Source organism: Buceros rhinoceros, unplaced genomic scaffold, assembly GCF_000710305.1.
Source record: "Buceros rhinoceros silvestris isolate BGI_N320 unplaced genomic scaffold, ASM71030v1 scaffold17498, whole genome shotgun sequence".
Classification (NCBI taxonomy): domain Eukaryota; kingdom Metazoa; phylum Chordata; class Aves; order Bucerotiformes; family Bucerotidae; genus Buceros; species Buceros rhinoceros.
In genome coordinates, this window is record NW_010427616.1 from 12,218 (window position 1) to 26,685 (window position 14,468).

General features: G+C 39.0%; 1 protein-coding gene across 1 annotated transcript in view; it reads right to left on the bottom strand.

Moving 5' to 3' along the window:
• PDE3B (phosphodiesterase 3B, cGMP-inhibited) overlaps positions 1-14,468 on the bottom strand; it is a gene marked incomplete at its 5' end in the record, with an annotated part of 74,403 nt that overhangs the window by 10,298 nt on the left and 49,637 nt on the right. The window contains 7 exons of the mRNA XM_010141977.1: positions 724-827; positions 1,341-1,414; positions 1,926-2,136; positions 4,057-4,160; positions 7,104-7,246; positions 9,516-9,764; positions 10,642-10,692. Coding sequence (XP_010140279.1) covers positions 724-827; positions 1,341-1,414; positions 1,926-2,136; positions 4,057-4,160; positions 7,104-7,246; positions 9,516-9,764; positions 10,642-10,692 — 936 coding nt within the window. The remainder of the gene's footprint in view (positions 1-723; positions 828-1,340; positions 1,415-1,925; positions 2,137-4,056; positions 4,161-7,103; positions 7,247-9,515; positions 9,765-10,641; positions 10,693-14,468) is intronic.

The window sequence follows — 14,468 nt, forward strand, 5'->3', positions numbered from 1 at the left end:
TTTTTCAGGTGAAAAGGGCCCCCCCCCCCCCCCCAATGAAAATGATAAATCATTCCTGAACTTATTGAATAGTGATGGAACTACACTGTGAGAAAACCATAAATCAATAGCACAAATAGCACAGTCAAGGGCTTGACTTCTCATATTTTGAGGCAGCAGATTCCAGGGCTTTCTGAGATGCTGCTAAATTTTCACTCATTTCTTTTTAAACAAGATGGGCAAGAATAAGCATAGGCTAACAAAACATTTAATGAGCTATAACTGTTCGTTAAGTGAACAAACTTTTAAAAAGTTTATGTATAAACCCAGAATGTTAGCAAAGCTTACACCGCTTGTCTTCCTGCACTCCCCACACGCTGCACTGCATGAACATTCACTTGTGAGTGTCACTGACACTGCTGCATCTTTCATAGTTTATGAGAAACTAAAGAAAATACTAGTCAATCAGTGTCTGAGCACACTATCAACATTGAACCTACACATATTAATTTTGCTCAACAAAATTAATACAATCACCATCTTTCCTGTAACTTGCTAGTGACATTTATGCAAGCTAGAAATACACAACTGGTAAATGAAAATTCGAATTCTAACAATGTGCTATTGCCCTTCAGAAATTATATTTCTTAGCAATGCAAAGACCTCTTTACCGCTTGTTAGAATTTATAAGAAATACTGTACTGATAAAAGTTATTGCAAGGTTTTTTGCAATTACATGCTTACAAGCAGATTATTTTGTGTTTGATCAACCATTTCCTTCCTCTCATCCTTTTTCTTCTCTGTATGATGGAAAGAATCTTTTGAGACATTAGCACTTCCAATTTCACCTTGAAGAGAATACATACATAAATACTATATCAATAACTATAATTTATTTGTAAATTATGCTGTCTAATAGCTCTTGAACTGATCATACAGATTCTTCACAGAAATGTAAGTAATAGCTTGTTTCTGAACAAGTTTTAGTTAAGAATTTAACAACAAAAAGGTTGTAAAGGACAAAACTTATCAGACAAAACGTATTTGAAGATTGTGAAAAGACAGAAGCATAACATTTTACTTGCAAAAACTGCTTCAGTGATTAGTTTAGCTGAGATGGGAGAGAACTTGATTGATATATAGAGTACAGAACAATAAAACTATGAGTGGAAGCCTATTATGAAATCCTTACTCTGAAGCAGGCAATATTTTAGATTAAGTCACAAACTCAGATAAAGTACATGCACATGAGTTACTTAAAGTATAGGAAAAATTTCATGTAGAAATAATTTAATTTAATTGGCTTTAAGAAAAAGAAAAAGCAAGTTGATATCAAGTATTTGTCTACTTTGAAATCCCACCTGATTTTCTGTCTTTATATTCTGCAGATTCTGGTTCCGGTGTTGGAACAGGCTTGAGTATCTGGCGTCCACAGCTTACAGAATACATGAAAAATATTTACAATATTCAGTAATTTTCTTCTTTTGCTACTGCTGTGTTGTTACTGAAAAATATCTGCAGATTACATTTCTTAAAATGACATGCTTTTGAAAGTTCCTCCACCAAGTGATACGAGTATTTTCTCCTAAATTTGGCACACACAGATTTAGTCTGTACTTAGAAAATAATCAACCACCACCTCCCTGGACTCACCTCCATGAATTAATAAAGTACCGCTAATTATTTAGAAAGTAATCAGAAATACAGAGTGCCCAGGTAGGAAGTCCTCCTTTCCTAAAACCCTGTCAAACATTGTTACTCTACAGTGCGGCTTTCAAGGGTGAGCCACTTGGAGCCAATGGCATACACACAGCATTCTTTAGTCTCTCCCCCTATTATTATTATTATAGTTACAGATTATTGTGCGGCCATGTCACATTTCTTCGTTTAAATTGTATTCTTTTCAACACAAATGCAGTTTCTAAAAACATAACAGTTTACAGTACCTGCTACACATATAACCTACAGATGTTTTGACTTGCTGCTGAAAATCCGGAGAACTAAATGTGTGTCCTGGAGGCTTATGTATCGTAATGCTTGGTTTTGTAAGAAAATCAGCAGTATCGGGAAATTCTACAGGTGACCAGCTGCTGAAAGCCCCACTGGAGACAGATCCATGACTAGGCGACCCCACGGGACTCAGGCCAGGAGAAGCACCTTCCAAAACAAACATCACACGGGGTTCAGATTACAACAAAAACATCAGTGCTTAGAAAGACCAAAATTAAACAAAAACCATTATAAACTGTAAAGACTGTGCAGTTTTCAAAACACGGTGAACAGCTCACACAGTCGAACACACACAAAGTAGGTAGATCCATTCCAGGTGCTGAGACCTACAGCTGCGCAGCAGTCCAGGCTACACGTCTGAATGGGCAAATGTGTAACATGTTATAACATCTGGCTTTCAAAGGTTTAATTTTAGGTTTAGCTTTGGCAAAATTTAATCAGTAGCTGAAATTTTCCACATTTGTTTCTGATTCATGATCGGTTTTCTAAAATTTCCAGAAAAAAATAATTTAAAAATTCAGTATTGATAAAAGACCTAGACAAAAATTTTTCACATCATTGTTCTGCAACAAAGATTACATGCTTGAGACGTTTTTTAAAGCAACATAAACCCCAAAAATGTTGTAATCATGTTACTGAAGCAAGGGATTAAAGTGGGCAGGTGGTGGCCTTTTTTGACAGTAATGTACCTTTTTTTTACTGGCATGATAACCTATCTAAATCTGCGTAATAAACCATTAGAAATAAAATAATCTCAAGTTCGCTCATGGGTAATTAGAGGTAAAATCCGACCAAGCAAACAAGAAACAACTCCATCTTCCTTAGGTCCATGAAATTCCCCATTCCTGTTCAAACAGCAAGCTAGGGTTTCCTTCAGGCTTCTGTCCGTGAAATCTAGCAAAGCAAGCGGGGAATCTGGACTTTGGCTACTCTGTGCCTAACATGAACTTACAACAAAATTTTGCATTAAAGCAACCCATCACTTCTTCCCCTTGTGAAAACACACAAAGGACAGGTTAGCTGCAAGGTAAGATTGTAAGTTCCTCCCTAAGGTAAGTCATAGCCATCGCCAACGCACATTTATCAAAAAGAATAAAGTGATCATGAGCAAAATAATCGTGAGCTATTCTGTGGAACTTCCAAAGCTGAATCACTCATTCTGCTGCGAACTGTGAAGCAAAAACTCTGTCGTAAGTATTCTGACTGTACAGCGCCTGGTAACAAATTACTGAGGGAACATCAGCACCGCGCTGCAGTAAGGAACGCATAGATGATACACCTGTGACAGCAGTGTCACAGGCTGCTGGCTTGGCTCACACACCCCAACAGCCGTATCCAACTACATTTTGTTACAGTAAAGGACAAGATTTTTCGAAGTCCACATTGTGAGGTGCAGAGACAGAAGTTTTAGAAAGTAAATGTCACTTTGCCACTGCAAGGATGTGGTGAGAAGCAATTGGTAATCTGCCTTCCAGAACTAGAACGGGTTAATGCTCGATGTTGGTTGCTTCATTCCATCCTTTTTACAAGTACACATTCAGCAGGTTTAAATGCACGCCACTGCGCTCTGCATTTCCCACGAGATTCAAAGCAGAAACATGCAGGAGACAGCCCAGCTTTTTAGGCGTGCAGCCATGTGGTGACATGCGGATCTGGCCTGAGTTTCCACCTGTTGTAACTCCTTCCAAAATTTGTTTCCTCATTCAGCTCAGATGGCTAGCAGGTATTTAGGAGTGTCTAAGTTTCACCGTTTCATTACAAAAAGCATAATTACTAAAAAACGTCCTTTACTGATGTACGTGAATGCTGCAATTTTCCACAGGTACCAACCACACTGAACGTCATCACGTTCTGCAGCTCCATTGCAGCAGGTGAATAGCTGAGATTCCCACAAAGCTGCTAACTGTAATTTTCAGTATTCTTACCAGCAGATTAAAAATACAATACTTTTAAAATACATGCAATATCCTGACGTTGTTTACATGAAAAAACCCAGTTGCAATAGCGGCTGTATGAACTCCCAGCTCCGCACCCTGCCATTGAGCTACAAAAACCACATAATCTTACCTGCTCGCCTGGGAACTATATGAGTCAATGTCATAGAAGATGATCTTTGTTTTGGGATTGTCAATAAGGTTGCAGCAAAAGACCCGTTTGAATGAGATCCTTGGCTGAAAATAAAACAGTAAGAATTTTTTTCTTTCATAACTTTCATAACTTGTCTTCCTTTTTTATTAAATAAAACATTTATAAAATATCTGGACTGCTCTGTCACGGGTCCACTACCATTCAAGAAAAAGAGAGTGCTAGAAAGAAGGAAAGTCAAGATCAGCTAGAAAATATCTATTGATTATAGGGAAAAAACCCGCTGGGTACTGGGTGAAAGCAACAGAAAACCTTATGCAGTCCTGAAGTGGCACAATAGTATATCGCACCACGTGCCACAGGCTTTACTTTCCAACATGGTGTTTCCTTTTCTTGAAGGTTTCACCAAGGCAGGCTGTTTTCTAACAGATCTGAGAACATTTAAAACATTGGTTACTTTAGAAATACCACGACAGTCTTACACAACCACAGCTTGCTTTTCAAATCAGTTTTGCATGGTTAATTCAGTATTTTATTTATTATAATCTGAAAACTAAGGTTGGTTTTGACATAAAGCCATCCTGTACTTCAGCAGCTAAATCATCAAACCCAGTTGTTGAGTTCTGCCATCTGCTGATCTAGGCATGAAATTGCACCCCCCCAAAAAAAATGCAGCATGCAATTAAAAATAGCTGTATACATGTACTTTAAAGTGAAAACAGTACATAAAACTAATTATTCCATTCAGTACGGGAAAACAGTATTCAGCAAACAGTTTCAATCTTGTTTAACCACATTTCAAGCACAAGTCAAATACAGAAATAATACTTGATCTCCCATAATTTCTTTACATACATAAATATTAAAAATAAGTTAAAGAATAAATACAGATTTATTCTTCTGAAGTGTGGCACTGACACGTTAGGCACTTTAAAAAATGTTAGGGCTGACAACCAGGATGGGTTGAACCTTTCATTATTTGTATACTGTTTAGCTATTGTAGCTCATGTATTCTTCTAAAGTACATTAAAATGCTGCAACATTAGCGTAGGAAGAATATATATTAAGCAAGGTCAGTTCATCTTGAACTAGTGTTTGAATGAGAAACCAAATCAAAAATTGGCATGCACATTAAATCAAATTTTGTAGCAATATTAATTTATTGCACCACTATGTAATAACACCTTTCTCAACTCAGCTAGAATTCCATTGAAAGCAGTCATCGTATGGAAAAACAAAGATTGGTTTTTGAAAAACTCTCCTCCTAGCGAACATTTTGCTGTTCCACTCTCCCTTTTTACTATTAGTGTGCTCCTCCTTGCTTCTATTAACATTCATTAGGTCCTCTTGGGCTGAATCAGCTCCCCAAGGCAGGAAAAATCTGTCTTTTGATTGCTGTTATTTTTCTGACCATTTAAGGGGCTGACTCAAGAGCCACAGTCAACGGACTGGGAATGCAGGGCTGACTCTTTCGGCAGCAGGAACAGATATGCCAGTTCAGCTACTTCATCTAACCCTATCGGTAAGGTAAGCACCCGGGGGGGATTTGGAGATGATTATGTGTTAGGAGTTCAAGGGAACCTGCTAGGAACGGTCACTGGAAGGTGCAAGGAGACAAGAACTCTGTGCTGGCAAGGACTCTGAAGGGCAGGACAGCAACCACAAAAAAGCGAGCACATGTTCCGGGGCTGTATGAGGGCTGACAGGAGCAGGGCAGGGGAACGTGACTGACTAGAAGTGCTAGTCGTCAGGGTCAAGAGATAATTTCAAAGGGATGGAGTATGAGCGAGGGTGTTTTCTGCATTGCCGCTTTTAATCAAGTAAGCTTGAATAGGTTTCTTTGGTTGGTAGGAGCTGAAGGAAACCCTCTGTCAACATACACCGAGTCCGCACCAGCAGTGCCGAGCCTCATGCTGAAGTCCCGTGGTTTGTAAGTTTGAAGTGATTTCTCTGGTATTTCCAGTGGATGTAACTGAGGAGATTCTTTCAAACACTGATAACCAAATCAGCATGAAAATACAATCTTTAAACTACGACAACTGCTACGACTAGCAGCCTCAGTTATATTTTATACACAAACAACAACTAAGCGTTTCTGTGTAAAAACTGGAAGAGCATATTTTATTCAAGGGGGAAAAGCCACTGACAAGGGCAAAAATATTTAAATGTTTTTTTTAAAAATTAAATATAATATTGATAAATAAATTCTTGGGCATGTGTATATAAACTTTGAACCACTACTAGTAATTATCACTAATCAGCATAACTCAGACTTTCTTTTAAACAGATGCATCTATTATTCTTTCCTAATAACCTAGGTAAAACCATTAAGAGATACCAAGTAAAGAAAAACCAAAACAAACAAAAAACAATAGAAACCTCACATATTTTCATGGATTTAAGCTGCAGCACAATTTTAAACATCTGCTGTATTTTTGTTATAAGATATCGAGCAAACCCATACACGTTTAAATAAATGGGTGAAGTTTCACTCATATACAGCATTAAACAAAAATTTAAAAAATTTACATTTCTATTAAACCTAATTCAAAATTTAATCTTAAATCTGGAAATAAAAGCCTCATTTGCAGCATATTGACTAACAAGTAAAGAAAACATGACATTCTTAATCTACTTCACTGCTTGCTTTACATGGAAGTTGGAAAGTGATACATATTTTAAGTAAAAATGAGAAGGAGGAAGTCAGTCAAGGTTTAGAGGTTAAGCTAGTTTGTTTTGCAGTCATGTATATTGGACAGGTTTTTCTGTTTCCTACTAAAACTGATATGCAGGCGTAGCTCTTGTGACAGAGGATGCCAGAGTGACCTGATTTCTACCTGAGATCAGAGTTACGAAGTATAGTGTATAATTAACTTGAAACATTCTCCAGTTTGTGCCGGCAGAATCTGGAGACTTAATTCACAAGATTTTATATCAAATAATTCTGCTGTCAAGTTTCAACATTACAGACACAATCATTTTAGAAAGGCTACATTTATTACTGCCCTTAAATGTGGTTAAGTGCGTACCTTGATGTGCTATATTCCTGATGAGATCTCTTGCAGTTACTCCGTTCCCATCTAGAAGATGTTGATTCTATAGGTGAAATGCCAGAAACTCCTGAATTTCGTCTCAGCTGGGGTGTTGGCAGGCTATTCCTGCTATTTAATCCCTGTTGAGTAATATCACCATGGTTAAAATCTATATAACTAAAACCAGTTACACTAAATTTTTATTTATTGTTTGTGAAGACTATTTATTGTTAATTTTCTGTAGTGAAACAGTAAATATAGTATCTTACATTCACTCTTATTGCTCGAGAAAATAGAAAAGATGCAAACAAATTATATTGCTTATTAGTAATAATTCTTTTTTCTGTCTCTTTTTTTATTTCCTCAAATTAAAATAGGTAAAGATACTTGTACTCTGAAATCCATACGGTCCAACAATTATTCTTGGAGCTTTTAAAAGTTGAGATCTGGAGAGAGTCAGTTGCTGTAGGACTGCAGACTGTTTTTCTACACATCGCAATCATACGACTACACAGTCAGCTCTCCAGCGCGCAGGGCAGCCTGAGATTTTGAGAATTCAGGTGCTAAATATTGACAGCGTGAGTACTGTGGAACTTGTGGAAAGGGTGATGCATAATGCACAGGGTCAGTTGCTCCCTCTCTGCTTCCACACCAGCCCCACAGCACGTGGGAAGCTTCCCAGGCACCTCACCGCTCCCAGGCTGGAAGCGGTGTTAGTTTGGGCACACTGCAGCCCGAGCACTGGGAATCACACTGCACTGGAAAACACAGCCCTCTAACAAGCAGGGCAACGGCACTCGAGCCGTTATGGAAGTAACTCCAGACTTAGTAGCTCTGCCTGTCAGAAATAGCCCCCAAAGAGTATATCCGTGTTTCAACAGCAACTAGTAGAACCTGACTAATAGGCAGGATAGGGTCACTGAACAATATATTTTAAACAAATCTAAAAAAGTTATCTCTGACTGCATTCCATCCACAATGCACTTGTTAACTTATCCCTCAGTTTGGCCATTCGGGGAGGGGGAGATTCTTATGTGTAATACAGACGTGTGTAGCCAGACCTTGCAAAGTAAAAAGGATGCCAGGAAAAAAAATGTTTAAAACAAAAAATCCAAACCAATATTTGCAGTGTTGAGCAAGGTCTGCAGGGTCATGTGTGAAGACAGGTGACCCTTGGATACTACAACTTCAAAAGTCTGGCAGAAATAATTACTTTGCAATTTTAGGCTTCACTAGGCAGTCAAAGATCGTAGTTAACTCACAAAACTATTACATATTTCAAAAACAGTGAAACAGGGTTGACACAAAAGAGCACAGTCTTGTACCCTGAGAAATCAGACTGCTTTGAGTCCCTGATGTATCTTGACTGTTTGCTTGGTTGCAAAGGTATAGTCATATCCAGAAAGGCGGAACTGGACAGGCAGAATAAGACCTCTGTACCGCCCTCACCACAGTCCTTAACCCGCCCCAGACAGAGAGCCGCAGGAGCGCATTCTGAGTGCTGTCATACAGTGGCAGTTCTCCCGGGCTAGAGCTGACCTCTCTGGTGGTGGACTATGTCGATCTGATCTGTGTGCTCTCTACAACACGAGGATACAGCTGAAAATCCCCAACAATCGGAGGAGAAATGTCCACTCTCCAAAACGAGTGCACGTGTTAGCACGACATGTAGAGAAGGCCCCAGCACCTACACAGGCTTTTTCTTCTTCCTGGCTAGACTAAGAACGAGGGAACACTGGGGATATGACAAATCTCCAGAACCTTCCCCTACTGAATTAAGAAGCAGACAATCAACAAAACAAGGGTAGCAAAGGACTAAGGAACTCCAGTCACCCTACGCTAGCAAAGTCACTGGTAATCACTATATAAAGAGGAAAAGCTGTTCGTGAAACAAAATTTAGACTGTGCCAGAAATCAAAGTTATTATGGAAAGACTTTCAGTTGCTAGTAACACAGGCTCAATCTGGCTCAAGGCAGTTTATCTGGCTCCAAAATACTGAGCCAACAAGTTGATCAGTTTGGCCCAAGCTGCCCACTGCCTGGAATTAGAGGCAACTACAGGGCAGGGACATCTCAGACCAGCCTCCACAATAAACAGCCTTGAGCTACCCTAGATTTATTAGCACTGCTAATTATTCCTGTGTTTATTCTGAGGAATCACGTGGTCAGAGCGCAGACCAGTGCTTTTACCTGTCCATCCATCAAGCACTTGAATCTGCATTCTGGTACCTATCTACATTTCATTCCATGCGCTTTCACAGCTTCCTCTTTCGACCCGAAACAGAGTTCCCAGGTACCCAGTAAAGAAGCTCCTATCCATACAGGAGCATCTTGCCAGATGAATTTTCCTTGATAATTTTTTTTTAAATTGCAACACACACACATCAATGAAAACTAAAGGTATTGGACCTTGAGCAGTTTTCGATCTCCTTTTTCAGTCAGATCCTCTATTTCAGAGCAGCGGAAGAAACCAGGAAATGGTGTGAATGGACTAGCCTTTGGCCTGCATGTTCCTGAGAAAGCGCTGATCAGACTGTTAACGCTTCGAAGGGAAGAAATCACTTGTGGTGGAAGGGATGGGTCAGTCAGGAGGTCTGTTAGCATGCTCCGAGCCTCATTTAGTACGGAGAGATCAATTCCATTTCCACTGCCAGCATTCTAGAATAGATGGAAATGTTGCAAACTATTAACGTGCCAAAACATTTCACAATATTCTAAGTTTTAAAGAAACATCTTATCTATTGCAAATTGTAAAAATAAATTTAAAAAAAATCAATGCAATGTATTCTTCTTTTAAAGAAAATATAGACATATAGACATATTCAGACATCAATTTTTGTAGGTGTTTTCACACAATAAAAAATATTTCAGAGTTCAACATTAGCTTTTAATTTATTTTTCTCTATTTAAAATAAGAATGTGGTGCCTCATTTTTTCATTTCCTTTGTCTCAGAATTAAACTTAGTATTCTATCTCTTTGAATTGTATCAACAGAAATTTCGGTGGCCAGACTGTCATAAGCCTCTTACAGACGTGCAATAGCCACAGTCTCATTAGTTTTATTAACCCTGATTCTACTAAGACAAATCCTAACAATTCTGTCAAAAAGGTGACTTCTTTTCATTTGGCATAATTCTCTGAATAGGAGCAGCAGTAGCTGATTTGATGTCACCACTGACACAAGAGAGAGGGGCAGAAACAAGTAATCCAGAAGAAAGGGGGAACCTGGCAGACCTGCGTTTGCTGGGAATCACTCCCTAACCTGATGCTAATGGGATACTGGGGAAAAAAAAACCCTAAACCACTCCCACCTCAGATAGGTTTGAAAGTGTTCTCATATACACCACAGAAAGTAGCCCTCTGCCAGCTTGGTCAGAACTGCTCAATATCAAGCCTCTGCTACACAAAGCTAGAATGTACTTGGAGAACTTGGGTAAATAAAACATCAACAGCAAAACTGAAACCTGACAGTTCACAGCGCACTCAGTACTCAATCACATTTCACAAAAGAATACCAGATTCCTAATACACTGACCTGGTAATAGGGCTTGTACCATTGCTTCAAATCCCAATCCCAAAGTATCATCTGTAAAGAAGAAGAAAAAATAAAGAAGAGTAATTAGTGATGTGCTAATGCTGAAAAACAGCAATGGAATAAATCTTGATTATGTGATGTAATATAAAACGCTTCTCCCTTCGTGATTTTATATATAACTTGGACCATTTTCTCAGTTAAAGCTACCTCAGTAAAAGTCCTAAAAGAGAGTTTGAAGTAATCGCATGAAGAGATATCTTGATGACAGAACAATGATACAGTCTTATGTCAATATTTCTGGATTGTTTAGAAATCATTTAACATGTACACAGAACTTGGTGGTGACCGTGCTTTCCTGCTTCTACTCTCCTCACCATATCAAAGCAAGTCTATCCTAAAACTCCAACATATTTTATAATTTTTTTCTTTCCAGAACCATTCAAACAGTAGCAATTTTGTGAATACAGGGCAGGAAGCACTACATTAACAAGATTTATTTTTAAAAAAGGCAAAAACCTCCCCAATATCTCAGGTTAAAAACCAGCCATTTTAACAGCATTTTCTTGCAGGAGTTTTGTTAGGTTTTGCTTGAATATGTTTACAAATCTACACATTCTGAATAGCTTCACAGAACCCACCAAACCCACAAAAGAACGTCAGCAACACAATCTGAAGATGCTATCAGCTTCATGTACGTCAACAGCACTCACTTCATTTTTCTTCTACACTGACAAAAAATAAAAACCGCATAAAAGAAATGAAATTCAGATGTCTGTTTTGTTTCAGGCTTTGTGACTTCGTGACAGGTTCTAATTATTCTCTGATAAATTAATTCATTTGTACAACACACATTCACAAGTTAAACAAATATAACAATAACCCTTTTCTTCCTCTTTTCCAAAGTGCCAAAGCACAAATAAAGTGCCAGTACCCCACTCAGTAGTTCATTCTCTGCAGTCCTGGAAGTTTTTCCTGCTTATTTTTACAGGCCAGAACTTTGTTTGTTTTTATGTCTCTAAGACTAACAGCTCTTTCATGGAGAAAACAGTGTTCCAGGCTGGCACTTGTCCAGCAGAAGGTGCAGAAAGTGTTGATGAAACACAGGCTGACCTGCCAGCAGCATCCAGGCAAGGGTGCCACTTGCAGGCTCTTTTTCTCTTCTGTTATCTTCATAGAGATACCATTAAACTGTGTTTAAGGTTAACAGCTAGGACATCCACTTGCTATGAAAAGTGATCTATCATTAAGCATGTGCTTAAACTGGGAGTAAGTTATGCTACATCAGAAAGTCATATTGTGTAAAGCAAGCAGATACAAATAAAGAACTAAGAACTTAAGAATTTGAAAGGTTAAGTGGTTAATCTAGCTACCATCTTCTCATTCATTTTTTTTAAAAAATACCAAAACCTAAACCCGCTAGCCTATGAGACGACCCTTAGCTTGTAGGTGACAAGCATTAAGATAACGACCGACATTATCTGGCCATACCCATTTTGTGTGATGCATTTTCACAGTCATTTTAGCATGATCATTGTAAAAATGAAGGGGTTTTTCTTCCGTAACAAACTAGAATGAGTCGTCCATCAGGGCAGGCTGGGTTTTGCTGTTTTCTCCATTCTCAGGTTTCTCTTTCCAGACTAACATTTATTTACTGTATCAAACACAGGTAAACCTTTTCATTTCAGTCTGTCCTCCTAAGCTCAGGCACAGCGACTGCATTAATCTGCTTCATTGACTTTTGACTCAGCCAGCCACAAAGATCAGATGTCCACATGAGTTCTGTTAGTTGTATTAGCAACCTTTGATACTAATGGTCCACAAAGTTACGTCAGCTTCCTTGCAACCTTGCAACCTCCATTAGGGGACATAGAAGAGGTTTCCCTTTCCCCGTTCTTCTAATATTTAATTTTTCTTTTAAAAATGTGCTGTGTTAACTGATTTTATTTATTTGTCGTAAGTAAGATCTTAATAATATACCTACTCTCCTGCCAGCTCCTGAACACTTCTGTAGCAGACCTTTAACTGCAACCACTTTTACTGATGCAACCTCCTTTATTAAGCCTTTGGGAGCTTTTGTGTACATGTGTGTAGATGCGTGCACACTCACATCAACTATACTCCTATAACTCGATGCGGGGGGGGTCAATCCATACGACTGAAAAAGTTCAAAATGTTCTTTCTGGCTTTAGCCCTGCCATGGTACAGAAACAGGCTCCAAGTCGCAGAGGCAGAAAATACTCAACGACAGTGTTACTGCTCTTTATTATGTCCCATGCTTACCCAGCATGCACCAGGTAAAATAACACACACAGCTCATGCAAAATTTACTTCAAATGCAAATAATGGTTTGATATTTTAAATGGCAGGTCACCATTTTATACACAATTTTATTTAAATGAAACATTCCACAGTTTGGATTCATGACTGAAAATTTTACCCAGATTTAAGCTTCTCCACAGATACCAATTTTACAGCAAAGAAACTAAAGCAGTTTTGCAACAAATAGAACTTAAGTTTACCTGTACATTGCCAACAGATTTTTTTTTTAATTGACTATACATCACCATTAACGAGAAGTCCCGTCTCCTGAGAGAAGGGGGTGTAGCATATCGACACAGCTGTCAGGCTACCACAGCCTAGGTCAGCTGTGCAATTTTCAGGGCTCATTCCATGTGCCACGCACAGAAGAAATTAAAATGAGCTGATGAAGATGTTAGACACAAAGTCCTAATCTCTTCTACTAAGCACAATGGGGAAAAATGCAGATCACTACAGAGTGAGTGTTTTTCCATGGTAAAATCAACTTGGTAGATCTCTACACTAATCACAGCTTTACAGGTTAATGACGAAAGGGGGATTATTCCCGTTCCTTAGGCGCTTAGTAACACTCCACAAGATGGCACTCAAATCCAGAAAGCCTCCCCCAAAATAGCTTCGGGAGAAAGGAACAGAAAGCGGCACAATATTCCTTCCCGGACCTTCTGCAGAACTGAAATGGATGGAGGGACAAGGGGGGGGGGCACACACGCGTGCGAGACAGTTTTAAAGGGTAACAGCTGCTTCTTTGTAAAAACTTCTGGTTTTACCATGCTTTCAGAAACTAACTGTAAGGCAACTGTTTCTCACTGCCTACCAGATGTACTTGAATTAGCCTAACGCCGTGCATTGCATGTTCAGTCCAGAATAATAAAGCAGCAGCGTTTTTGACATTATTTTTGTTGATACGAGTTTGGCAGCCAAAGCTTTAATTAATTACCGTGTGTCATCAGAAAAGTTACAAAGGCTTTCCACCCACAGTTGCATTGATCTTACAATAGGACTAAAAAGGATACAGTTTATTCTGACTTAATGTGAACAGATCAGACCTTAAAATAGGTCTTAGGCAGAGGCTCGGAAATTTTTGATTTTGCAACCATATGACTTGTTGCAGAAAGATCTGTACTCTGTAATACTAAGATTTTGAAATCCACTGCACATAACATTCTTCCTCACCTCCTCCAGCAAGAAACACCTGATCTAGGAGGGACTTAAATCGTAAAAGTTCTAAGCTACAACTTAAACCTCTGGATAAAACTCACACACCGGGGCTTTTGAGCATCCGTTGTCAGTGCCAACATCACACATCTGGGAGCTCGTCTGAAAACAAACCCACGGTGGGCTCTGATATTGCAGATAAACTTCTGGACAGTGAGAAATGTACAGCCTTCCCCCCGTAACCACGCACACCAAATCACCAGTCCGCTGGGAGGAGGAGGGCTGCTATCAGCCCAGCTCTAACCCCAGAGACTCCCAGACCATCTACAGAGAAATGATAACTCTTTCAGAGT